General features: G+C 44.4%; 1 protein-coding gene across 2 annotated transcripts; it reads right to left on the bottom strand.

Annotated features, from left to right (window-relative positions):
• Window positions 1-15,508: 15,508 nt before the first annotated feature.
• On the bottom strand, window positions 15,509-26,157 carry NOLC1 (nucleolar and coiled-body phosphoprotein 1). Of its 2 annotated transcripts, none has more exons than XM_087432502.1 (13): window positions 25,845-26,157; window positions 22,722-22,777; window positions 22,469-22,611; window positions 22,232-22,362; window positions 20,848-21,019; window positions 19,760-19,896; window positions 19,497-19,635; window positions 19,041-19,169; window positions 18,737-18,847; window positions 18,011-18,643; window positions 17,720-17,826; window positions 17,454-17,546; window positions 15,509-17,279 (listed from the first exon to the last, which is right to left on the bottom strand). In XM_087432502.1, the coding sequence occupies exons 1-13, from the start codon at window positions 26,097-26,099 to the stop codon at window positions 17,121-17,123; spliced, it is 2,265 nt and encodes a 754-aa protein (XP_087288628.1). In that variant the 5' UTR covers window positions 26,100-26,157; the 3' UTR covers window positions 15,509-17,120. The 2 variants fall into 2 exon arrangements, with proteins under 2 accessions (XP_087288628.1, XP_087288630.1); XM_087432504.1 differs by having other exon boundaries at window positions 22,469-22,608; window positions 25,845-26,154.
• Between the last annotated feature and the right edge of the window lie 1,302 nt (window positions 26,158-27,459).

Below are 27,459 nucleotides of genomic sequence, written 5' to 3'. Positions count from 1 at the left end.
CCAGTCAGAAGCTGGGCAACTATTCCACCACAGCTCTTAACACACTGATTTTATGGGTTCTCTTATACAGAAGTCAAATCAAGACCTGCTGCCTCCCCAATCTTTCCAGAAATTATTTTGGAATACAGAGGTAAAGAAAGCCCTTGTCGGGGCCGGCCTGGTGGTGTAAGCGGTTAAGTGCGCGTGTTCTGCTGCGGCGGCCCGGGGTTCGCCAGTTCGGATCCCGGGCATGCACCAACGCACCGCCTCTCAAGCCATGCTGTGGCGGCGTCCCATATAAAGTGCAGGAAGATGGGCATGGATGTTAGCCCAGGGCCAGTCTTCCTCAGCAAAAAAAAGGAGGATTGGCAGATGTTAGCACAGGGCTGATCTCCTCACAAAAAAAAAAAAAAGAAATCCCTTATCCTCACAAGTAAATAAATTTCAAAAGATTGAAAAGGGATTGTGGTATATATTTTGAAAATAGCAGGAGTTATTAACAGTGATTAAGATAAAATATACATTTGAAAAATGCTCCTAATATACATTTAGAAAACAAGGGGAGTCACAGTAAATGAGATAAATTATACATCTGAAAGGAGATACAAATATTTATTTGAAAAGAAAGGGAGTCTTAGTACTGTATTCAGTGTTTAACTTGTTGAATATGTGACTCAGAGTTCCTTTGATTAGGGGACTGGTAGATTTCCCTCATTAGAGACTAATATATTCATAGGCTTCCCCCGCCATCCTCTGATGGGTCACGTTTATAGCCACACCCAAATCTCCAAGGTCTGATTCCAGGATCTCCCTCTACAGTTATTTCCCTAGGGAGATCCTTAGAGGTGGGGGTGGAGATATTTATTATCCATATAATCAGAACAGCTGCCAACAGCTTTGCAAGCCATCAGCTTTCATTTCAACTGCTGTTGCTGATCTGCTGGCTATTGCTCTGCTGACTGCTGTCCCCCTGCTCCCCACAGGGCAATGCCCACACTGCTGCCAATTAATCATGATGGGGCTCAGGCTGCTGCTGACGTCTTCTTTTCTTCAGTGTCATGGCTCCCTGGCTGGCCACTACCTCAGCAGCTGCAGTTGCTGCCAACCTCCTTTGAACTGCCAACATTTAGTGTTGAAAACCTGCTGGACAAAGGGATAATTCCTCTATCACAACCAGAGGGAATTTCCACAGCAGAGATGTTGAGCTCCTTGAGATTCAGGTCATTCCTTGACACCGCAGATCCCCCCTTTACTGAACATACAGGCTCTCTTGAGAGGCTCTGTCAGAAAGTGGTGAGGATTCCTGACCACCACAGGTCCATAAATCTAGAAACACCAGCAAAGAGACATCATACCATCAAAGACATCTTCAACTGTAAAATAATAAATACTATTATCTATGTTTCCAGACTTTGTGGACATCTCGTATACGGACTGGAACCACTGCTCTTAACGAAATCCAGCTCTGCTGTATGGTCTAGCCTACTCCAGCAGATTCCAGTAGACGATTTATCTTTCAAGGTTTCCAATGATTCCAACTTTTTCAGAAACCCTCAGGCCATCTGGCAGCTCACATTTGAATTCTAAACATGGGCCAGGTTCCAGTTCTCACCTTACAGGACTCCTAGGCCTCCTGCAAACCTCACATTTCAGCGTCTGCCAATATCACATGACCCTTTAAGAAGCGCTGCAGTATTCTGACAGTTGAGAGGCTGGTCTGGAGTAAGCACACTCAGGACCTCTAGTGTATCACTACACTCCAGCCTAACAGTGTCTCATCTCTAACCCAGCCAAAATGCTAGTGTGTAAATTTACTATTACACACATAAGTTAGCAAAAACAATTAACAATGAACACTGTTTCTAAGGCTGGATTGAAAACCCTTTAGAAGCGTTATAACACTGGAAAGATTACAATGCTCCTTCCTATCCCTATATAAAAAATAAAAATAAAAACACTACTAATGCTAAATCAAGTGTAAGAAATTCCACCATAGTTGATTTTTCTCAAGATAATTTACTCAATGCTGTTTTAGAATATCAAATATCAAATTATTTCAAAAAAAGTTTTTTTCTCCTTATTTTGCTACTCTTGCTCTGTTGGTGCACTAAGCAAATACTTAGTGTTCCTTTCTGTCACAGCATTGACTCTTATAAATATATAATTTTGCACTTGTGTAATTCTCTAGAACACTTCTCCCCTGAAATGGAATTATTAGGACAAAGGGCATGAAATTTAAAATTTCAAAAGATATTGCCAAAACTGAACAACAAAAAACAAACAACCCGATCAAAAAATGGGCAGAGGAAATGAACAGACACTTCTCCAAAGAAGACATACAGATGGCCAATAGGCACATGAAAAGATGTTCAACATCACTAATCATCAGGGAAATGCAAAAACAACACTAAGATACCACCTCACGCCCATTAGAATGGCTATAATCACCAAGACAAAAAACAACAAATGTTGGAGAGGATGTGGAGAAACAGGAATCCTCATACACAGCTGGTGGGAATGCAAACTGGTGCGGCCTCTATGGAAAACGGTATGGAGATTCCTCAAAGAATTAAAAATAGAAATACCCTATGATCCAGCTATCCCACTACTGGGAATCTACCCAACGAACCTGAAATCAACAATCCAAAGAGGCTTATGTACTCCTATGTTCACTGCAGCATTATTCACTATAGCCAAGATGTGGAAGCAACCTAAGTGTCCCTTGACTGATGACTGGATCAAGAAGATGTGGTATATATATACCATGGAATACTACTCAGCCATAAAAAAAAGACAAAATCGTCCCATTTGCAACAACATGGATGGGCCTGGAGGGTATTATGTTAAGTGAAATAAGCCAGAAAGAGAAAGACAAACACTGTATGATCTCACTCATATGTGGAATATAAACCAACATATGGACAGAGAAAACTATATTGTGGTTACCAGGGGCAATGGGGGTGAGGGGTGGGCAGAAGGGGTGAAGGGAGACATATATATGGTGATGGACAAACAAAAATGTACAACCCAAAATTTCACAATGCTATAAACTATTAAAACATCAATTAAAAAAAGAAGATATTGCCAAATTGCTCTTCCTAAAAAGTGTACCAATTTGAAGATTTACCAACAATATATAAAAATGCCTATTTCCTCACTCCCTTACTGGGATGCCAAACTAGTAGGTACAAATGACCTCTGCTATACATGTCAATTTCTATTTATTTAAGTATTAGTGTGGTTGACCATCTTTTTATATTGGCTATTTTTATTTCATTTTCTGCAATCTATTCATATCTTTTACCCAACTTTTAATAGGATTTTTTGTTTTATTTTTCTTTTCTTTAAGATTTCTTTGTATGATAGGGAAATGGTCCTTTGCCTATGCCATGTTTTGTGCATATTCTTCCCATGTCTTCTGTCTTTTGACTTTGTTTCTTCTCCCTGGAAAGATGCCCTATATTTTTCTGTAGTGAAACTTTTCGGTCTTTTCTCTCCTCATGGCTTACAGGTTTGATATCATGCTTAGAAAAGCCTTTCCCATTCAAATACTACAAAAATATTTCATGTTTTTACATTTAAATCTTAGCTCCATCTGAGATGTTTATTTTGATGTAAGAAGTGAGGTAGTTCTTCATACCTTGCTGGTGATTCTATAAAGCGGTATGTTAAACAGAGAGTTACCATATGACCCAGCAATTCCACTTCTACGTATGTAACCAAGATAAACGAAAATTTAACAATCTGATCTAGCTCTAGCTCATCACTGGATGGATTACAAAGAATTACAAGAAAATTATAATGTTCATTATCTTGATTGTGGTAATGGTTTCACAGGTGTATGCATTTGTCAAACCTCATAAAATTTACACTTAAAATATGTGCAGTTTATTGTATGTCAGTTATACCTCAATAAAGCTGTGAAAAAGAATAGAGAAAAGATAACTACTTACAGCAAATATAATAACAATGTATTTTTGGTTTTATAACATATGTTCCTTTTTTTTTTTTTTTCTCCTCAAAGCCACAGCGCAGGGTTGTATATACTAGTTGTAAGTCCTTCTAGTTCTCCTCTGTCAGCACGGCAACCGGTTCCACAACTGAGAACCGTATGCAGGCTGCCAAAGCAGGAGCACCGAACTTGAACCACTAGATCATCATGGCTGGCTCTGGTTTTATAACATATGTTGAAGTAAAATGTATGACAACAATAACACAAAGAATGGAGTGGGAGAAATGGAAGGTTTTTATATTATACATGAAGTGTTATATTATATAAAGGTAGACAGTGATAAGTTCAAGTTGCATATTGTATACCCTAGAGCAAACATTAAAAAGTAAAATGAAGAGGCATAGCAAATAAGCCAATAATGGAGATAAAATGGAATAATAAAAAGAAGGCAGAAAAAAAGGAACAGATGGGAAAAACAGGAAATACATAGTAAAAGGATAGACTGACCTATATTGGTAATTACATTAAATATAAATGGTCTAAACACATCAGTTAAAAGGCAGACATTAGCAGACTGGATACAAAAGTGAGACTATGCTGTTTTCAAGAAATCTACTTTAAATATAAAGACATGGGTGAAAAGTAAAAGGATGGAAAGAGATAATACTATTCAAACACCAATCCAAAGAAAGCTGGAATGGCTATGTTAATATCAGACAAAGCAGACTTCAGAACAAGGAATATTATCAAAGATAAAGGGGGATGTTTCATAACAGTATGTTCAAATATGAGATGGATTGACTCCATAAAGGAAGTCATAGGCATGAGTCTGCAGAAGCTGAGTAAGGCTACTGAGGACAGGACATTGTGGACATCACTCATTCAAAGGGTCATCAGGAGTCAAAGCCAACTTGATGGCATGTAACAACAATGTTATATCAAGAAGACATAACCATCTTAAATGTGTCAGTACCCAATAACAGTGCTTCAAAATACATGAAGAAAAAGCTAAGAGAACAGAAAGGAGAAACAGACAAATCCACAATCATAGTTGTTTTAATACTCCTCTCTCAGTAATTGAACGAGTAGACAGAAAATCTGCAATGATCTAGAAGACATGAACAACACTATTGACCAAATTGCCCTAGTTGACATTTATAGAACATTCCACATAACAACAGCAAAGTACACATTCTTTTCAAATGCACATGGAACAATCACAAAGACAGACCACATGCTGGGCCATAAAACAATCTCTATAAATATATAAAGATTGAAAAATCAACATCAGGTAAATTATAGACCTAAACAAGGAAAACAAATAATAAAGCTTTTAGAATACAATATAGAATATCTTCATTACCTCAGGATAAGAAAAAATTTCTTAAACAATATGCAAGAAGCACTAATTTTAAAAGAAAAGATTAATAAATATGATCTAACAGTCAGAAATCCAACAGGGAACAGATGACACACTGAGGGCTGGCCCAGTGGTGTAGTGGTTAAGTTTGCGCACTCCACTTTGGCGGCCGAGGGTTTGTGGGTTCAGATCCCGGGCGCAGACCTACATACCACTCATCAAGCCATGCTGTGGCAGCGTCCAGCATACAAAATAGAGGAAGGTTGGCACAGATGTTAGCTCAGCGACAATCTTCCTCAAGCAAAAAGAGGAAGATTGGCAAAAGATGCTAGCTCAGGGCCAATCTTCCTCACACACACACAAAAAAATATGACATACTCAAATAAAATGGTCTGAGAAAAGGTCCTTCATTAGAAGATTATTTACAGTGTTGTGGGTAAAGGGGGATATAAGGACAGTGCAATGACTGGGAGCTAGTAGCAGCAGGATGTTACTACACTTGGGCAAAAGCAATGACAGTAAGAAGCAGGTTCAGGATCCATGAAGGAAACAGTCTGTAGAGGAGACTGCCTGGAGGGGAGAAGTGATCTTTGATTTGAGGACACAGGAGGTTGGCGCTAGGAAAAATAAATACTTATTCTCACTCTCCACTTTCTGCTGATTTCCTGCTGGGGCACCCCATTGGCCAAAACCCAACCAGAAGCCAACGGGCACAGAGCCTAATGACATAGTTCCTAGAGGTCAACCTCCCCAAGCAGAGAGCCAGTGGAGAAAGGTGGAAAGCGTATACGGAGGGGCAAATGGAAGATACCTGGCATGTCTGACTAAATAAAAAGTAAGCTTTCCATTCATCAAAAAATACAATAAAGAAAGTAAGGCAAGACACCACCGGAGAAAATATTTACACAGCATAAAACCAATAAAGGAATTATATCCAAAATATGTAGACAACTCCTACAAATCAATAAGAGAAAGACAGACAATTCAAAAGAAAAATGGGCAAAAGACTTAAGTAGTCACCTTCAGAAGAGGAAATCCAGTCAATCAATGTATGTGAAAGGTGTTCAACCTCATTAGTAGTCAGGAAAATCCAAATTAAAACCACAATAAGATACCATTCCACACCCAGAAGACTGAGGGGAAATTTGATTTAATGATTTATCTTGTGTTGGGGAGAATGCAGAACAAGGGGAACTCTCTTGAACTGCTGGTGGGAGTGTAAATTAGTAAATACCTTTGGAAAACTGACAGTATCTGGAATATTGAAGATGCACTTACTCTATGACCAGCACTTTCCCTTCTAGATTTAAACTCAGAGAACTCTTGCAAATGTACACCAGTAGACACAGGAATGTTCAGAGCAGCATCGTAAACTGAATGCCTGTCAACAAGTGAATTAATAAAGAAATGGAAGTATACAATGGACTACTACACATCAGTGAAATAAGCAAGTCACAGGAGAATAGACACAGTATGGTACCATTTACATAAAGTTTAAAAATTATGTAAAACATGGGCCGGTCCCGTGGCTTAGCGGTTAAGTGTGAGCGCTCCGCTGCTGGCGGCCCAGGTTCGGATCCCGGGCGTGCACCGACGCACCACTTCTCCGGCCATGCTGAGGTCGAGTCCCACATACAGCAACTAGAAGGATGTGCAGCTATGACATACAACTATCTACTGGGGCTTTGGGGGAGAAAAAATAAATAAATAAATAAATTATGTAAAACAAGACTATATATTCCTTAGGGATATATATACCAAAATTATAAAGAACTGTGCAATGATAAAAACCAAGCTCAGGATACTTCAGAAGATGGGAAGGAGAGGAAAAGACACGATTGGGAAGGGGCAGAGGTAAAAAAAAATTAACTTGAGAGCAAGGTCTTAAGGGCCCCTCTGTGCCAGACATTAACCCTTTATTTGTTGGATTATGGCACAGTTTGGGAGAGGTGGTGTGTATCCCCCCAGACTAGGATTTTGACAGTCCTAGAGAGGAAGTGAGTTGCCCAAAGTTACCTGTGAGTCCAAGGCAGGGCAGGAACTGGAATCCAGGACACCATGCTCCTGCTCTAATGCCCTTCTTACCACACTGCTGTCTCAAAACTATTCACTGATGAGTCCCTATTTTGTATCCTCAGCCCTGACCCCTCCAGTAAGCTCCTGCAGCACAAACCTCCACTGACTTCTCAAGATTTTCAATTAGATGTCTCAAAAGCACCTCAAAGTACCATTTCCCAAGCCAAACTTTTCCAGTGTTCCCCATCCCAATGAATGGCACCACCATTCACCCAGTTCTTGGGAAAAATTATCTAAGAGTCACTCAATACCTCACTGCTCCAATACTCCACCAACCAAGTTCTGTCTAATTTATTTCCTAAATATTTCTCAAATCCATCCACCTCTCTCTGTCTTCTCTATCCTTCCATCACTTTAATTCAGGTGACCAAAATAATCTCTCACCTGGCCTATTTTTTTTTTCTTTTGTGAGGAAGATCAGCTCTGTGCTAACATCTGCCAATCCTCTTTTTGCTGAGGAAGACTGGCCCTGGGCTAACATCCGTGCCCATCTTCCTCCACTTTATATGGGATGCTGCCACAGCATGGCTTGCCAAGCGGTGCGTCAGTGCGCACCCAGGATCCGAACCAGCGAACCCCGGGCCACCGCAGCGGAGCGCACGCACTTAACCGTTGCGCCACCGGGCCGGCCCCTCACCTGGCCTATTGTAGTAACCTGACTGGTTTCAAAATATCAGATCCAGACCCCTTCAGTCTATTCTTACAGCAGCAAGATTAGGCTTTTCAGCATGCAAATCTGATCATGTCACCAGCCTTTAACACCATTCAGCAATACTGACAGAATATTTAATATCAACTGATTACTGTACTGATAATTCTTTTAGATGCAATAATGGAATTGTGCTTATATACTTTTCAAGGCTTGAACCTTTAGAGATACCTATGTAAGTTATTTATGAATGTAAATAAAATCTTGTTTTTACTTCAAAACAATCCAGTGGAAAGGGGGTAGTGAAAGGTATGGGTTGAGGTATTAGAGATGAAACAAGGGCCAGCTCGTGGCTTAGTGGTTAAGTGCGCATGCTCCGCTACTGGCAGCCCGGGTTCGGATCCGGGCGCGCACTGACGCACCGCTTTTCCGGTCATGCTGAGGCCGCGTCCCACATACAGCAACTAGAAGGATGTGTAACTATGACATAAAACTATCTACTGGGGCTTTGGGGAAAAAAAGGAGGAGGATTAACAGTGGATGTTAGCTCAGAGCCGGTCTTCCTCAGCAAAAAGAGAGGAGGATTAGCATGGATGTTAGCTCAGGGCTGATCTTCCTCACAAAAAAAAAAAAAGAAAAAAAGAAAAAGATAGAGATGAAACAAGATAGACCACGGATTGATAAGAGCTGGATGCGAAGATGGGGGTTTATTATACTATTCTCTCTACTTTAGTATATATTTGAAATTTTCCCTAATAAAAAAATTGTTAAGACATATACACTCTCTGTTATGGACTGAATGTTTGTGTCCCCCCCAGAATTCGTATGTTGAAGCCCTAATTCCCAATGTGATGGTATGAGGAGGCAGGGCCTTTGAGAGGTAATTAGGTTCAGATGAGGTCATGAAGGTGGAGCCCCCATGATGGGATTACTGTCCCTATAAAAAGAGACCTGAGCAATTGCTCTCTCTCTCCCTGCCACGTGAAGACACAGCCAAAAGCCATATGCAAGCCAGGAAGAGAGCCCTCACCAGGAAACAAATAGGCCTGCATCTTGATCTTGGCCTTCTCAGCCTCCAGAACTGTGAAATATAAATTTCTGTTGTTTAGGCGCTGGCACCGTGGCTTAGCGGTTAAGTGCGTGTGCTCTGCTGCTGGCGGCCGGGGGTGGGATCCCGGGCGTGCACCGCCGCACCGCTTCTCCGGCTATGCTGAGGCTGCGTCCCACATACAGCAACTAGAAGGATGTGCAGCTATGACATACAACTATCTACTGGGGCTTTGGGGGGAAAAAAATAAATAAATAAAATTATTTAAAAAAAAATAATAAAATAAAATAAATTTCTGTTGTTTAAACCACCCAGTCTATGGTATTTTGTTATAGCAGCCCAAGCTGACTAAGAGACACAAGCTTCCCATTGTCTTCAGAATAAAGACCAAAATCTTAAACATGCCTTACAAAGGCTCTGCATGGTCTGGTCTCTACCTACGTCTCTAGCCTCATCTTCCATTGCTCTCCTCGTCACTCTGCCTTTCAACTGCATAGGTCTCCTTTCAGTTTGGGGTCTCCATCATGCTCCCTCTCACCAAAAGGCTTTTGTACATGCTATTCCCTCTAACTGGAAAAAACACACAGCCCTGCTCATCCCGCACCACTACCTTCACCTAATTTAACTCTCACCTTCAAGTCTCAGCTAAATATCACTTCCTCAGTAAACATTTCTACTACTACAGTGACCACATGTCCCAACTTGCCTAGGATAGTCTCAGTTTATACCTGTTTTTCTCAGCCTAATTATTGCTCTCCCTTTCGCTCTCAAAAGCATCCCAGGGCCGGCCCTGTGGCTTAGCGGTTAAGTGCGCATGCTCCGATGCTGGCGGCCCGGGTTCGGATCCCGGGCGCGCACGGACACACCACTTCTCTGGCCATGCTGAGGTCGCGTCCCACATGCAGCAACTAGAAGGATGTGCAGCTTTGACATACAACTATCTACTGGGGCTTGGGGGGGGGGGGCGAATCAAAAGCGTCCCAGTTTAGATGATAAATTACATGGTCACTCTATCTGTGAGGAAGTGCCACCACCACGTGGGTCAGTTGCCCCTGTTATGTGTTCTCATAGCTCTTTCCACCTTGCCTTCATTGCACTGAAGTTTATTACTTATTCATTATTTGCCAAGATTAATATCTTTATTCCTTATTAGCTTAGATGAACTTTGGTTGCTGCCACTGTCTCTTTTTTCATTCATTCATGATTGTGTTCTCAATCTCTCTCACACAGAATCACATATTATGTGCCTGGCACACAGTGAGCACTCATATTTGCTGAATGGATGAATCTCTGTGTCTGACAGGCTAATCTTTCGAAATACTCTGTACTCCCTCCACCCTCCAACCCACTTTCAAGGTGCAAGCTTGGCATTTGTTCTCCTCAATCCTGAGCTCCATAAGGTGATTATGCTGGAAGAGGAGGGGAGAGGGGAAGATGAGGGAGAGCGCCAGGGCCTCTGAGCTCCCAGGCCTAGGAAGCACACAGGTTGGAAGTTTCCATAAGCAGTGGGGACCTGTGGCTGGCCCCCCTTGTGGGAACCTCAGTGCCCTGCAGGACCTGACGGGAAGGTTGGGAGTTCCATGGTGAACATCAGGGCTCCTCTACAAGCCATGTTGCCTGCCACTGGCTTTCAGGTAACAAGTGACCTCTCATAACCAGGACAGACTAGAGACCAGAAGGGCCTCCCCTCTCTCCTCTCCAGAACCAAGGGTCCTCAAATAAGGGCCTACGTCTTATTCATCTCTGTATCCAAAGGCTCACAGCAGGTTCTCCGAGTCTGTTGAATGTAATTGGAATAAGAACAACATGAAGCTTCAACTCAAGTCTAGTCCAGCTCCCTGAGGTGGGCAAGAGCTCCACCTACTGGCCTCTTGAGTAACTGCAGACAGCTTAAGCAGAACTGGCCTCTTGAGTAACTGCAGACAGCTTAAGCAGGTTCTGCAGGGAGCAGGGGATAACTCATCCGTCAGTAGGAGTTCTGCTTTCATGGCAGCTGTATTAGCACCAGGAGCATTGCATTGGACTATCAATCGCCTGACATACTGAGGTGGACAAAATAAAGTACTAACGCCTCACATGGATACAAAAGGCCATTGCCATTGAACCCTCAGTCAGACTTAGCATTATCTTACCCCTACCTCCCCCTCACCCTCCATCAGATCCATCCTAAAGGCCCTCTTCTCCCCCTGGAAAATTTCCTCTTCCTTGCGTGGTATGTGCCTTCCTCACACCTGGCAAGCTGCTACTCTCCTCAGAATCCCGGGCCTATCCCCTTTGGAGTGCTACTCTGGCCCTTGAAGAGAGGACTCAGCACAGTGTACAGCACCATTCCTATGTCCAAGTTCCCCCCCATTACACTGAGGTCTCAGGGAGTTATATGGCTGGTACATTGTAGGCACTCAAACAATGTTAAATACAGGTGGATCAATTTTCAGACACAGACAGAGACGCGAGCTCTCATCTCAACGTGCCACTAAGTGGCAGTTTTATCAACATTAAGCAAATCATTTGCTACTCAGCTGTGTCCCCAGTGGTTCTCAACCAGGGGCAAATTTGCCTCCCAAGGGATATTTGGCAATATCTGGAGCATTTCTGGTTGTTCAAACTAGGGGATGCTACTGGCATCTAGTGAGCAGAGGCCAGGGATGCTGCTACACATGCTACAACGCACAGGACAGTCCTTCACAAAAAAAGAATTATCTGCCCCAAAATGGCAATGGTGTCGAGATTGAGAAACCCTGATCTAGTTAATACCTGCCTAACAGGGTTGGGTTGTAGTTAGGATATAACTTGTGAAGCATAAACCTGCAAAAGGATGTTGGAGTCTCCTGCCTCATGTCCATATGAGGTAGACTGCAGAGGGGCAGAAGCCCATCATGTGTGCACTTCACTGAACTTGTGGATTTCCGCAACAGTGCCAGAACCCGTCAATAATAGGTGGGAATTCCAGATCCCTCACCTAACTAACGTTTCTAAGAAAGAGGATCAATTCTGCATATATCACTGTTTGGCATCATGAACAAAGATGCTAAACAGACAAGTATCAAACAGCAAAAAACCCTTGCCTGGATATAACCATTAACTTTAAGATATGAGTCAAGTCTTTGTTGAAATGGCATGTTGCACATCACAAGGACACCAAGGAATGCCATTTCCAAAAATCTTTTTATTGTGCAAGTGGCAGTCATGGAGTGCTTACAATGTCCCAGGGATTGTGCTAGTGCTTTAGATAAATTCTCAGTCCTTATAACAGCCCTCTGGGGTAGTCAGATTTTCCAGATGAGATGAGAGAATACTCTCTCATTTTAAATGAGAAAGTAGGGCCGGCTCCGTGGCTTAGCGGTTAAGTGCGCGCGCTCCACTGCTGGCGGCCTGGGCCCGGATCCCGGGCGCGCACTGACGCACCGCTTCTCCGGCCATGCTGAGGCCATGTCCCACATACATCAACTAGAAGGATGTGCAGCTATGACATACAACTATCTACTGGGGCTTTGGGGGGAAAATAAATAAATAAATAAAATCTTTTAATAAATAAATAAATGAGACAGTAGAGTCAGAGAGATTAAGTAATCTTCCTAGTAAATGCTGTTAGACAACTTGCAAAACTGCCTCATTCGTGTAACACACGAGCTGCATATATGTAGCAGGCTCAGCTCTGCAAGGCCTAAGGGGAAAGGTCTGTTAAGTTAAAAAAGCAAACAAGACTGGGAAGGGTTATGTTTATAAAATGCGAAAGAAAAAACAAATAAGCCATAGCTTTAAACACTAAGCTTATAAATTATTCATCTGTTTTAAGGAGAAGAGTTAATGGATGTTAATGGATATTCCATTTTAAGATGAAAATACCTGCGGGCCAGCCCCCTGGCTTAGCAGTTAAGTGCACGCGCTCCACTCCACTACTGGCAGCCCGGGTTTGGATCCCGGGGGCCCACTGATGCACCGCTTCTCCAGCCATGCTGAGGTCGCATCCCACATACAGCAACTAGAAGGACCGGCAACTATGACATACGTCTACTGGGGCTTTGGGGGTAAAAAAAAAAAGGAGGAGGATTGGCAATAGATGTTAGCTCAGAGCCGGTCTTCCTCAGCAAAAAGAGGAGGATTAGCACGGATGTTAGCTCAGGGCTGATCTTCCTCAAAAAAAAAAAAAAAAAAAAAATGAAAATACCTGAGAAACAAATATTTGCAATCTATGATTAAGGCCTAATTTCTTTAATATACCAAGAACACCTATAAATTAAGAAAAAGATAAATAATCCAATTGAAATAGGGGACAGGGTTGGTCATGCTTCATAGAAAAGAAAATACAAATGACTAAATGTGTAAGAGAAATGCAAAATAAAACAAAGAAATGGATAAATAAAATGTGGTATATACATACAATGGAATACTATGCAGCTGTGAAAAAGAAAATCCTGTCACATGCTACAAGATGGATAAATCTTGAGAACATTGTGCTAAGTGGAATAAGCCAGTCTCAAAAGGACAAATACTGCATGATTCTACTCATATGAATTATCTAAAGTAGCCCAAATCATAGAAAGTAGAACGATGGTTGCCAAGGGTTGCGGGGAGGAAAAATTAGTGCTTAAAAGAGATAATTTCAGTTTTGCAAGATGAATAAATTCTAGAGATCTGTTGTACAATAATGTCAATACACTTAACACTACTGAACTGTAGACTTAAAAATGGTTAAGATAGGGGCAGGTCCCATGGCATAGTGGTTAAGTTTGTGCAGTCTATTTTGGCAGACCGGGGTTCGCAGGTTCAGATCCCGGGCATGGACCTGCACACTGCTCATCAGGTCATGCTGTGGTGGCGTCCCATATACAAAGTAGAGGAAGACTGACACACGTCAGCTCAGGGACAATCTTCCTCACAAAAAAAAAAAAAAGGTTAAGATGGTAAATGTAACGTGTTTTTTACCACAATTTAAAAAAAGTGAGACAGAGCATTTTCAATTATCCAAGTGGCAAAGATCAATTTAGTAAGTGTTGGCAAGAGGGCAAGCAAAGGAGCACTTTCATAAGTTGGTGCTGGAACTACAATGGCTTTGGAGGGCAATAACGAACAAAATGTTACATGCACATATACTTTGACTCCACAATCACTTTTAGAATACTTCCTATAAAAATATCCAGAAATACTCAAAGTCTTATGTATAAGAATATCCACTGTGGCACTATTTGCATTAGTGGCACTAATATCCACTGTGGCACAGTATTCGTAATAGCAAACTACTAAAACAACCTAAACATCTACCAATTTTAAAAAACTGGTGCTACTTCCATATAATGGAGTACCACACAGCCATTAAAAATGAGCAGCTGTGTTCTGTTATGAAATGAGCTCCAAAGTTATGAAACACTACATATAGCAAGCTACCCCATTTGTGTAAGGAAAAAGGTGAGAGGATGCACATAGCAGTACACACAGAGAAACTCTTTGGAAGGAGACACAAGAATCAAGTCCCAGGAAACAAAGCTGAGATGAAAACTTAATTTTCACTTTATACTATTTATACTATTAGATTTAACAAGCACATTTGAAAACGGAAGCATGAGAGGAGGAAAGAAAAAAATACCAATTAATTTCTTTTCAAATATTCTTAGATTAGTGGTTTTCAACTCTGGTTGCTCATCAGAATCACCTGGGAGCTTTAAAAAAATCCTAACACCCAGGCCCCACCAGAGAGCACCAGGGTCTGACTGAACGGGTCTGGGGATGCGCCCCTGGGTATCAGTGTTTTTAAAAGTTCCCCAGGGGCCCGCCCCGCGCCATAGCAGTTAAGTGCGTGCACTCTGCTGCTGGCAGCCCCGGTTCGGATCCCAGGCGCGCACTGATGCACCACTTGTCAGGCCATGCTGTGGCGGCCTCCCACATAAAGTGGAGGAAGATCGGCCCGGATGTTCGCTCAGGGCCAGTCTTCCTCAGCAAAAAGAGGATTGGCGTGGATGTTAGCTCAGGGCTGATCTTCGTCACAAAAAAAAAAAAGTTCCCCAGATGATTTTAATGTTCAGTCAGTGTTATGAAATCACTGATTTAGACCAGCGGCTAGCGAACTTTTTCTGTAAAGGACCAGAGAGTAAATATGGTAGGCTTTGTAGGCCACACAAAGTCTGTCACATATTCTTTTTTTTTTAAAGCCCTCTAAAAATGTAAAAACCATTCTTAGCTCCTAAGCAATACAAAAACAAGCCATGGGCAGAATCTGGCCCATTGGCCATTTTGCCAACCCCCAATTTAGACTACGCTCAGGCTGGACTCTTACCTGGAAAAGGCACCAAGAGACAAGGTACGGCCAAGAAGAGCCAGCAAGCTGCTGCCAAGAAGGCTCTGCAGTGAACTCACATGTCTGGACCCCATCCCTCTAACTGGCACCCAAATTGTTCCAATATGAGTAGGATGTGGGAGCGCTGTGGACTCACAATAAAACTCCCAAGACACATTATAAACCAGCCAGTTTATTATTTTGTAGTAAGATGTATAACTTTTACCATGCAGACTGAAATACCTATGTCAGCATGAACAGTGCATTTTCTTCCTAGAGGCAGTTACACAGAAAACCAGGTTATTATCAGGTTACTTGGTGAGTAAGCAATCCAAAAAGGGGAGGCTAATCGTAAGACCTACATCTCATCCATGAAGCTAAGGCCTACTTTCCCACCACAGGAACGGCCCAGCCTCCAGAGAGTTTGTTGACTCTTCCCTCCCCATCTTGCTCTGGCTGAGCACTGCCAACAGTCATCTACTACAGCTTTACAATCAGCCAGCTTGGCCCAGGAGTCCTATCTCTGCTGGCTGGTTTTTATTGTTACCTCCACTGTTACCGAAAGGTAAGGTTCTGAGGGGGCACAACAATTGCTCTCATTTACCAACTACAAGCCACAGTAATCCTGTTAGGATGCCTCCCAACCTCACTCTACTCAAGTTTTACCAGATAAAATGCTTTGCAAAGGTTCTTCCCATCTCCATTAGCACACACATAGGTTAGCTATAAATTCACCTGACTAATGTAACCTAATTCCTACTGAGGATTGAGGTTTTTCATTATAGTTGTTCTTTCACTTTCTTGATCAGTGATTTCCAACCATGTAGGAGTTAATGAAACTAATTTGTGTCACCACTGCTACCAAAACAGAAATACCAAGTGATATGTACTTTTCAGATTAAATTAACGTTACTTTGTTCTCTAAAATGTAAAAAATGAGAAGATGCAGTCCTCAATTTAGTACTCAACACTATTAAGGGTTAAGTCATCAAAAAGTCTTTGAACAATAGAAAAGTTTATGCTTTCAAATTAAAAAACAAAACATGTATTACAAATATTATGTAATAATGATAAAATTACAGAAAACAAATATTCACACTGACCCCACAGCATTCACACCACACCAAAATTTTGTCTGTAACAAAAAAGTAAATTTTATCCCAAAAAGTAGGTAAGTCCATGCTGGCTGAAAACTTCAGTCTGAGACCCCATGAATGAGGATGAACTACATACACAGTGCATGCTTAACAGACATATACATTAACCATTCTTAACTGCGCGTCACCAGGGCTCTGAGGGGTAGGAGGGATGAAATGTGGACATGTGCACTCACACATGCAGAATTCTTCACTTATAAAAATTCATACACATGTGACCTTTACTATGTCTTAGGCAATAGTTAAGATTTTATCTGTGGGAACCCACCTCTGAAAATCACAACAAAAATCAATAGGAAATTATTTAATATAAAATATACAAATTTCTCAGTATGAGGACTTCCACAGAACAGGGAGAAGGGGGACAATAACTAAAATGAATTTTTTTCTTAAAAAAGAACACTCCCTTACCTTGTCCTTGCTACTCAACACTCAAAACCAAATCCATACAAAACCACAAACACAGAAAAAGACCAGAGAGGATGTTACAATGCAAAGTCCTCGGACCTATTCTAAACTGCTGTCCTCACCAAGACCCTCCCCTAATAGAGCTGAGGGTTCCCAGGTTCACTGGGGAAAGTAAGGGGTCTCGGATCATCATCCCTGCTTCGCCACAGATGGCCCCAGGTCACTCGCTGTCAAACTTAATGGAATTGACCTGGACAGAGATGGAGCCTCCCCGGTAGCTGCCCCGCTTCTTCTTGGTTTTCTCATGCCGGAAGGATTTGCCTTTGGTGAACTTCAGAACCTGATTGGCTCGCTCCCCCCAGTCTCCAGCTGCACCTCGCTAGTAAAAAGAGAGAAGTGGTTAACACACAGAAGGACAACACCAGGGCCTTGTCACTTCCTTTCCCCTGCTCAGGCAACCTGAACCCAGAAAGCTTCCCACCAACATGAACCAAAAGCTGTGCTCTCTTCCACCCCACCCTCCTCAAGATTGGTAAACACCCTCTCCCCTCACCTTGGCATCAAAGGAGTTGTCTGCCACTCGAGCATCCACCTCAATTTCCTCCTCCCTGATCCTTCGGAATGGGGACGACGCCCTTTTTTCTCCCTGGAGAAGAATGAAGTAGGAAATTAAAGATGGAATCGTCATGTAACAGAAAAGCCCTCCTGAGCTATACACATGTGCACATGTACCAGGCCAGGCAGAGAGCTGTCAGGATGATCCCAGATATTTCTTTCTACTCTTTAAAGACTAGCTCCTGAGAAAATTAGACAACTTACTTTCTTCCTTTTTGGAAATGTATTGGGGGTCTGGAGCTTTATCTTCTTGGCTTGAGGAGTCTCTACCTCCTTGGAAGCTTCATTCTGCTTCCGCTTCTTTCCTGAACCTACAAAACAAAAAGCCAGACTCAGGAGACCAGTTTCCTCTTCCTCCTCCCAGGTTTTCACACAGGGCCTGCAACCAGAAGCCTAGCCATGGGACTCCTCCCCCCACCACCCTATCCCCCCAAGAGTATATCCCATCCTGATGTGGGAGGACAAACCCTGGGGACAGGTTCTTTGTATACAGACCTGGCTTAGAGACTGCCACTACCACCTTCTTCTTTTCCTCCTCCTCCTCGTTGCCGTCTGCTTTTCCATTCTGGGCAGTCAGCGCAGAGTTGCCACTGGTCTTGGGGGCTTGTGGTCTTGGAGTGCCCTTGCCCTTGGGCTTCTCCTCCTCCTCCTCACTGGAGTCATCAGAGGAAGAACTGCTGTTGCTCTCAGCCTTTGCTTTCTTTGTGGAGGCTGGCTTAGAAGGGACTATAGCTCCTGATGCCTTCTGTGGCTTCTTTTTAACTGGAGATTTAGATGTCTTCTGTTCCTCCTCCTCACTGCTGGAGCTGTCTGAATCAGAGCTGCTGTCCCCATCACCCTGAGAGGCCTGTTTGACAGGCAAAGATGGAGCTGCTTTGGCCGTCACCTTGGACTTAGAGGTGGCCACAGTCGTCTTTGTCTTCTCCTCCTCACTAGAACTGCTCTCCTCCTCACTGGAGCTGCTATCAGCCTTTCTGGTCAGAGGCTTTGGGCCACTGCCTGCAGGCTGCTTGGGAGTTGTGGCTAGTTTAGCTGCAGGCTGCTTGGGAGTGGCAGCTGGCTTACTTGAGGGACTCTTGGTGGTACTGGCTGGCTTTGCAGGAGCTTCATCCTCAGAACTGTCAGAGTCTAGACAGAGAGGATAGGATGAATAGCTCCCCAAAGCAGACTAAGGGGAGACCCTGGAGCTCCTACTGCCCTGAGGGCCTCCATATGCCTTACCCGAGCTGTCTGAAGAGCTCTCTGCTGCCTTCTTTGCTGGAGCTGGTTTAGTGGCTGCTTTAGAGATGACTGCCTTAGCTGGGGGTTTCTTTTCTTCCTCAGAACTTGAATCTGGAGAGAACCTATGGCATTAGGCTGGGTCCAGAGTCCCGACCCAACCAGCAGCAATAAAAAGAAGGATGCAAAGACCTATAGCGAGCCTTAGCCTGTCTTGCTTCAGTGAAAACCAAGAGAGAGAGAACGTTTTTGTCTTCCTTATTCCTCATACACTCCCTAGACCCACTCAGCACCAGTGATGACTCACCAGACTCATCGCTGCTCTCCTCACTGCTCTCCACAGCCTGTTTCTTCTCTGCAGCTTTCTTGGGAGCCTGGGTTCCCAAGGACTTCTTGGGTGAGGGAGCAGAAGGCGGGGGGACTGAACTATAGGGACCTGTTTAAAAGGGACAGTGTGGTGGTTTTAAAATATGTACACAAATTCTTTGATACCACTCCCTTCTAGAAATGGAGCTTAATTCCCCTTCCCTTGAGTGTGGGCTAGAATTAGTGACTCATTTCTAATAAATAGAATATGGCAGAGATGATGGCATGCCATTTCTGAGTAGGTCATAAAAGGCAATGCGGCTTTCTCCTTTCTCTGGGAAAAGCTAGTTGACATGTCAAGCAGCCCTGTGGAGAGCTCTATGTGGTGACTACAGAGGTCCTCCTGCAACTAGGCCCTGGTCACAGTCGTGCAGCTTGACTCCCCATGTACAGTCACCTGGTTTTTTCTTCATGGGTTTTTTCTGCTCCTCCTCCTCATCATCACTGGAGGAGTCCTCACTGCTGGAACTCTTTCGGGTAGGGGCAGCAGCTGCTTTCACTGGGGCCTTGGCCACAACTTGCTTTTTAGGTACAGTCTGCATCATCCAGAGAAAATTAGTTACCACAGGAAAATGTTGACCCAACCAATCCTACAGGAAATGGAGACCCTCCCCCGATGCCCCCGGCCCCTTCTTCCCTGGTAGCAGTTATGGCCCAGACCTTCTTGGAGATGGGTGCTGCCTTCTCCTCCTCTGAGTCATCACTACTACTGCTGCTGCTACTGCTGCTGCTGCTGCTGCTATTACCACTAACTGCTTTGCCATTGGCTACTTTCGGTGCTGCCCGAGCTGGTGTGCCTAAGATGACAAAAGAAATAGTGTAAGGGGTATCAAGGCATTAAAGAATCATAAAAACCTCCTTACTATTAGCTCAGAACTTAGGACTCTATCAATTCTCTTGCCTGTAGAGCAGGTTTGAAGGAGACTGCCATGGTTTACTGTATCAAAGGATGACTTTCCTGCCCAATTTCAGAAAGAAAACTATCTTTAAAAAAATGATATGATGGGGGCCAGCCCGGTGGCGCAAGCAGTTAAGTGTCCGCACTCCGCTGCAGCGGCCTGGGGTTCGCTGGTTCAGATCCCGGATGAACACCGACGCACTGCTTGGCAAGCCATGCTGTGGCGGCGTCCCATATAAAGTGGAGGAAGATGGGCACAGATGTTAGCCCAGGGCCAGTCTTCCTCAGCACAAGAAGAAGAGGATTGGCAGATGTTAGCATAGGGCTGATCTCCTCACACACACACAAAAAAATGATATGATGTAAATAATTTATATATGCCCCCTGAAGTCTTTTACTCCAACTTCTATTCAGAGAAGCTCCTATAAATCATAACCTAATCATCATAGGAAAATTACAAAAGAAAATAAAAATTCTCATTTGTCCCATGGAATGAAAGTACAGGAGAAAAAATGGTAGTGAAAAGGACAAAGAATAGAGGTATAAGCGGTCACAGAAGAATGGGATTTGTGGGAATACAAAATGTCTATGAAATGCCAAACTAAAAAATGCCAAACCGATACCATTTGTTAAAACACATTTTTCCCTTGCTGAAGACTGTCTAGTTACTAGTCCCTAATTATGAAATCTTTTACTTATTAATTAAAAACTTTTTAAAAAAAAGACACTAATCAACATCTCTAGTTCAACTAGGGGTGCCATTTCACCTCTGTGCTGAATGAGCAATTTTACTACCAGTCTCCAGAGCTACCTAGTCCCCAGCTCAGCCTCTTGCGAACAGAAACAGTACCTGGTTTGGCTGGGGCTTTAGCCTGAGTTTTAGCTGCCACAGGTGTCGTCTTTGGCTTCTGGTTCTTTGGTGCCTCATCCTCTGAGCTTGAGTCAGAGTCAGAATCAGAATCAGAGCTCTTGGCCTTCTTAGGAGGAGCTTTAACTGCCTTCGCTTGGGGCTTAACTCCCTTCTGTGAGAAAACACACAACGAGGAGAATAAGCAAGAGCTTCTGGGTATCCAAAGGGCATCCTAAGGCAGAAAGCTTCCTAGGTTCCTTTTATTTTTTAGGGGCTAACGGAGTAGTAAGCCTGCCCTGGTGGTCTAGCAGTTAAGATTTGAAGCTCTCACCACCACAGCCTGGGTTCGTTTCCCAGTCAGTCACGGAACCATACCATGTATCTCTCAGTTGTCATACTGTGGCAGCCGTGTGTTGCTGTGATGCTGGAAGCTATCCCACTGGTATTTCATTTTTTTTTTGCCCCCACTGGTATTTCAAATACCTGCAGGGTCACCCATGGTGAACAGGTTTCAGCGGAGATTCCAGAATAGAAGAAGGACCTAGCCACCCACTTCCAAAAAAATTAGCCATGAAAATCCTACGAATAGAAGCAGACCAGTGTCTGATACAGCTCCGGAAAGCGAGAAGATGGCGCAAAAAGACTGGGCAGGGTTCCGCTCTGCTGTACACAGGGTTGCTAGGAGTCGGAATCAACTCCATGGTACTAACAACAAAATGGAGCAGTGACAGCAAGGGAAAGCTAAGCAGGACAGCATATGGAAAGGGTAACAAACTCTTAATAAGAAATAAAAAGTTCATGTGGCCGGACCTGTGGCTTAGCGGTTAAGTGCGCACACTCCGCTGCTGGCGGCCCGGGGTTCGGATCCCAGGCGTGCACCAACGCACCGCTTCTCCGGCCATGCTGAGGCCGCGTCCCACATACAGCAACTAGAAGGATGTGCAACTATGACATACAACTATCTACCGGGGCTTTGGGGGAAAAAAAATAAACAAAATTATTAAAAAAAAAAAAAGAAAGAAAGAAAGAAAAAGTTCAGCCACTTTATATATTGGCCTTGTCCCTGCTATTCCCTGCCTAGAGATCCCAACACCTATCTACAAAATACCGTCTTACTCTTGGAGTCCTAGACAGTGTCCCAGAGAAATACCAGGGAAGCAGGAGGGGTTGAATTTCCTCTAGATTCAAAGTTCAACTTCAACCTCATATATCTTTTCCAGACCTCATACTTCTATTGCTTCTTTTAGAGTCCCCAGATTTTCTTTCCCATAATCACCTGTTGTATACCCACTACCATCCCTTGGCCAGAAGCTAGAAGCCAAGATTTTAAGTTTTTTCTTTCTAATGCCTTAAGCAAACCCCTTTCCTTCCCAAAGCTGCAGACCTGGACAGGCTTTTTATTTTTGTCTTCCTCCTTATCATCATCACTGGATTCTTCACTGCTGCTGCTCTCTGACTCTTTGGATGCAGCCTTTCCGGGATGCTGAGGCAGACTGATCTGCTTGGCAGGTGCAGCTGAACAAAAGAACACGTCCCAGTAAGAATCAGCCATATGGTACAAGCAGACTACAAATCCTTTTCCTGAAACCACTAGCCCCCCCAACTCCCTGCCTGGCCTTACCAGCTTTCTTAGATGGAGGCCCTTGGGTTTCTTCCTCCTCACTGCTGTCCTCACTGCTGTCACTGGATGAGGTCTTTTTCTTAGCCTTCTTAGTCACTGGTCCATTTGCCTGTAACTTCCGCTTTGGGGCCTTGGTGGACCTGCTGAGGCAGATTAGGCTAACTTCTGGGAGATCAGGACCTCCCAAACCAAGGAACACAGCCCAGCCCATTTAGGGGGAGAAAACAGCCATAGTGGTACAGGGAAGGCTTACTTGAGCCAGAAGCTATAGATGTCCAAGAGGGAAGAGGCATTGGCGTCCTGCTGGGTCTGTAGCAGAAAAGAGAAAGAGCTGAGTAAAGAAATTTTATCCTGGTTATTGTAGGGGAGATTAGATTTTGTGTTATTCTCCCATTAAGAGTGACCTGTTTTATACCTGCTATATTTGGTATAAATGTTACATCATTGTAAGAGTTCTCCTACTTGCATAAATTAGGAGAAAAACATTCTCTTTACGTATTTCCCAATTTTTGGTATCAAAAACTTGAGCTATTCCTGTAGTTTCTGGCACCATCTATCCCCTGCCTACCAATCCTATTTATCAAAGCCTTTAAAAATGTGCATTCTCTTTACTCTAGCAATGTATTATCTAGGAATTTATCCTTACTCACACAACAAGGGCACAAACATTTATACCAAGAGGGTATGTTTGCTGCAATGTGGTTTATAATACCAAACCTTTGGAAACTAGCCTCCAAGAGAAGACTGGTAGAAAGTTATATTATGTATTCAGCACAGAATCGCATTCAGCTATTAACTACACTAACATAAATTATTTTATTATTTTTTTATTATATTTATTTATTTTTTTTTTCCCCCAAAGCCCCGGTAGATAGTTGTATATCATAGTTGCACCTTCTTCTAGTTGCTGTATGTGGGACGCGGCCTCAGCATGGCCGGAGAAGCGGTGCGTCAGTGCGCGCTCGGGATCTGAACCCGGGCCGCCAGCAGCGGAGCGCACGCACTTAACTGCTAAGCCACGGGGCCGACTCCATAAATTATTAATTGATGCAAAAAAAATGGCAAAGCGGGCCGGCCCCGTGGCTTAGCAGTTAAGTGCACACTCTCCGCTACTGGCGGCCCGGGTTCAGATCCCGAGCGCGCACTGACGCACCGCTTCTCCGGCCATGCTGAGGCCGCGTCCCACATACAGCAACTAGAAGAAGGTGCAACTATGACATACAACTATCTACCGGGGCTTTGGGGGAAAAAAAGAAGGAGGATTGGCAACGCATGTTAGCTCAGAGCCGGTCTTCCTCAGCAAAAAGAGGAGGATTAACATGGATGTTAGCTCAGGGCTGATCTTCCTCAAAAAAAAAAAAAAAAAAGGCCAAGCATTACAGTACACGTAAAAGCACAGGCTCAGAGATAGACGAGTATAGATGTAAAACTCACCTTCGCCAATTACTGCATGATCCTAAGCAAATTATTTAATCTTTCTGAGACTATTCTCTATAAAATGAAGATAATACTATACATCTTATTAGGTTGAGAAAATAAGAAATAATGCACATAAAGGGCTTAGTATCTGGAAACAGCATCTGGCCCCTTAGTAAGCCCTCCACAAAGACTAGTTTTTGTCACATGAAAAAGAATCCTGGGGGGCCAGCCCCGTGGCTTAGCGGTTAAGTGCGCGCGCTCCACTACTGGTGGCCCGGGTTCAGATCCCGGGCGCACACCGACGTACCGCTTCTCCGACCATGCTGAGGACGCGTCCCACATACAGCAACTAGACGGCTGTGCAACTATGACATACAACTATCTACTGGGGCTTTGGGGAAAAAAAAAAGGAGGAGGATTGGCAATAGATGTTAGCTCAGAGCCGGTCTTCCTCAGCAAAAAAAAAAAAAGGATTAGCATGGATGTTAGCTCAGAGCTGATCTTCCTCACAAAAAAAAAAAAAGAAAAAGAAAAAGAATCCGGGGGCCCGGCCCCGTGGCGTAGTGGTTAAGTGCATGCGCTCCGCTGCTGGTGGCCAGGGTTCGGATCCCAGGCGCGCACCGATGCACCACTTGTCAGGCCATGCTGTGGCAGCATCCCACATAAAGTAGAGGAAGATGGGCACGGATGTTAGCTCAGGGCCAGTCTTCCTCGGCAAAAAGAGAAGGATTGGCATGGATGTCAGCTCAGGGCTGGTCTTCCTCACAAAAAAGAAAAAGAGAATCCTGATTCTGAAAGGCCCAATTCCATCTAGCCCATTGTGGAAACATTCTTTGCAGCCTCCCTAACAGTCAATTAATTCAAAACAATTTCAACACAAAGGCAGTTCTATCAGATCACATGGCAGGCTGTCCCAGCTTAAGGAAGTCCTTTCCGAGGCTGATCTAATTCTCTCCTTTTGCAGCCTGATTCTGCCACAAAGAACAAGCCTATCTTCTTACTGAAAGGCTGAGACCGCCAAAGACTACCCCTCTACTACTCTAGGCTCTTTCAAGGTGTCTTCCCATGCAATCATGTCTGCTTTTCTTGAGATGTAGTTTCCAAATCTTTCACATTCCTGGTCTTCTTTTACATGTGTTTGGAACATCCTAAATTTCCTTAAGTATGGTAATAGCTTTCACTCATTGATGCCTCCTGGGCACCAGGCACTGGGATTGCCACTTTGCGTGTATCATGTTACTGAAACTCACAAAAATCCTATGAAGCAGAGGATGACATCCCCATAGAAATAGGAACAGACTCCTAGAGGTTAAGCAAGATGCTCGGGTCATACATCTTAAAAGTGGCAGAGCCTGGTCTCAAACCTAGATTTGTTTGATTCCAGATGTCAAAGATCCAAGCCCACCGCTACGCCTGCTTGATAGGGCTTATGATGCTCAATTTCGTTTCAGTACAATTAAAAGCAGAACTCTGCCTCTACTCTCGTTCATTTTCTTCTTTACTAACGAAAACCCCAGCCTTCATTTCTAAAGCATTTCATTTATCTTCGAGTTCCGGGTAAATTCGAGAGTTAAGGTCAAGTCACGCTTTACATCAGCCAACATAAAGCTCAAATAAGGAACCTGGAGCCTCCAATGCTCCCGTGGGACACCGAGATCCCTCCTCGCCGCACTCTGCCGGCCACGTGACCTGGGCCACGAGGGTCCCACGCTGCAGCCGCTGAACCGCTCACCAGGAAAAAGCAACAAAACTCAGCGCTACCTAGTCAGACCACGTGTAAGAGGAGGTGCCGAGACTGCCGGAGTTCTCCGGTCACCGCCGAGAGCTCGGCACAAAGTTCCCGCAGACACTGGGCTGGCGCACCCCACAGATCTCCCTACCCGCAAACCTAAGCATGTCAGGGCCCAGAGCCCTGTGGTCATCCCACCCCAGCCCATGCCCCACGCCCGGGACTCACAGCGCCTGTTGCCTTGGCGAACTTATTGGCCACCTCCGAAAGCTGGTTATCCCGCAAAAAGCCGAGCACGAGGGGATATAGGTCGCTGGGAACCACGCGGCGCAAGCCGGTGTCCGCCATCCTCCGGGCAATACGCGTCACTACCGTTTCCGTCGCACACGACTCAGGAACTCGGGAACCCTGAGGCTGGGGGCGGGCCCGTGTGACGCCATCGCGCCGAGCGGGCGCACAGCGCAAGGGGAGGGCGCACTCCATAGGGCGGTCCCGCCTCCAACTCGGAGGCAGGGTCAAGGCGAAATCTGTAAGCTCTTTCCGGTCCCACGAGCGTCGCCATCTTGGTAAGGGCGGAGCCCGCCGTCCACCACCTTGTGAAGGCGGAGCCCTGACGTCAGAGGTCACGTCCTCGGCCGTGGCGGGAAAACTCTGCACTTCCCGCGCCCCGTCTTTCCGCTGGAGGCACCACTTCTCAGAGCAGCGGTTTCCAGCACCCCAGCTGTGATTCATATTCCAGAGCAATCAGTGGACCGGCGGGCTCGAACTGTTCTTGGACTCTCAGACTTGGTCACAAGATCTCCCAACCGCCCCCATTCGCGCTGCCAGTGGATTCCCACCCTTCATCTTCACTGCCTCCAACACCTAGGGAGGCCCTTTCTCAGAGACCACCTCAGCCTCTGGACTCCCACCTCCACTGCAGAGGATCCTTCAGATTATCCGTGGTAGTAGTGGGGCGTTGATCCCCACAACTCCCCTCCCTCAGTCATGACTTGCCCATGAGACAACCCTTTCCTTCCTTATTTAGCCTTACGTCAGCTCCATGAAGGGAAACGGGGTTGTGCACCAAACCTGAGTGACAACAGCAGCAATTTCTTCAAACCTATAGTCCTGAAAATCACCCTTCTACCTCCTGGGTCACAGTTCACACAGTGAACTCTCCCTGTGGGAGATGCAGAAAACCCCCCCAACTGCCTCTCCCTTTGTTATGAGTACTGAAACATCAATGCCTAGGCCTGCCAAGTTAATTCCAAGTTCTATCATATTTCAGTTCACAGTGGCAGACAGCAATCCCTTCAATTCTACCCACTACCCCTTGACTACTTCCCTTTAATGCCCCTCAGGAAGGTTAAGTAAGGATCCACTTTCTCAGGGGACACACCTCTCCTTTGCCTTTCTCAAAACAGGCATTCCCCTCTCCTAGATAAAACTCCTACATCTCCCTCTTCCCCAGAGGTCTATCCACATACAAGCATTCTTTAAACATCTGAGCACCTGCTGTGTGCCAAGCATTGTGCTCAAGCTAAAATGGTACATGAGACACAAGCCTTAGAAAACCTTTTATTTAAAAACCTCTACTGGGAACAAGTATGAGCTTCCTCTAGGTCCTTGATATTAAAATCCCTTCCTGGACCAGTAGCATCAGCATCCCCTAGTCTGAAATGCAGAATCTCAGGTCTCACCCTTGAAGTCAGCATGTGCATTCTAAAAGATCTCCAGATGATTCAAATGCCCTTTTCAAGTTTGAGAAGCACTGCCCTAGATAAGTGATTTCACTGACAACACACTTGAGGAGCCAAGTTTCAAGTCCAATAGGATTTTGCACTTGACCAAAGAGGGGTCC

The sequence above is a fragment of the Ceratotherium simum genome, chromosome 6, assembly GCF_057802395.1.
Source record: "Ceratotherium simum simum isolate JZ-2026a chromosome 6, ASM5780239v1, whole genome shotgun sequence".
Taxonomy (NCBI): domain Eukaryota; kingdom Metazoa; phylum Chordata; class Mammalia; order Perissodactyla; family Rhinocerotidae; genus Ceratotherium; species Ceratotherium simum.
This window is presented reverse-complemented; position numbering and strand designations above follow the sequence as displayed.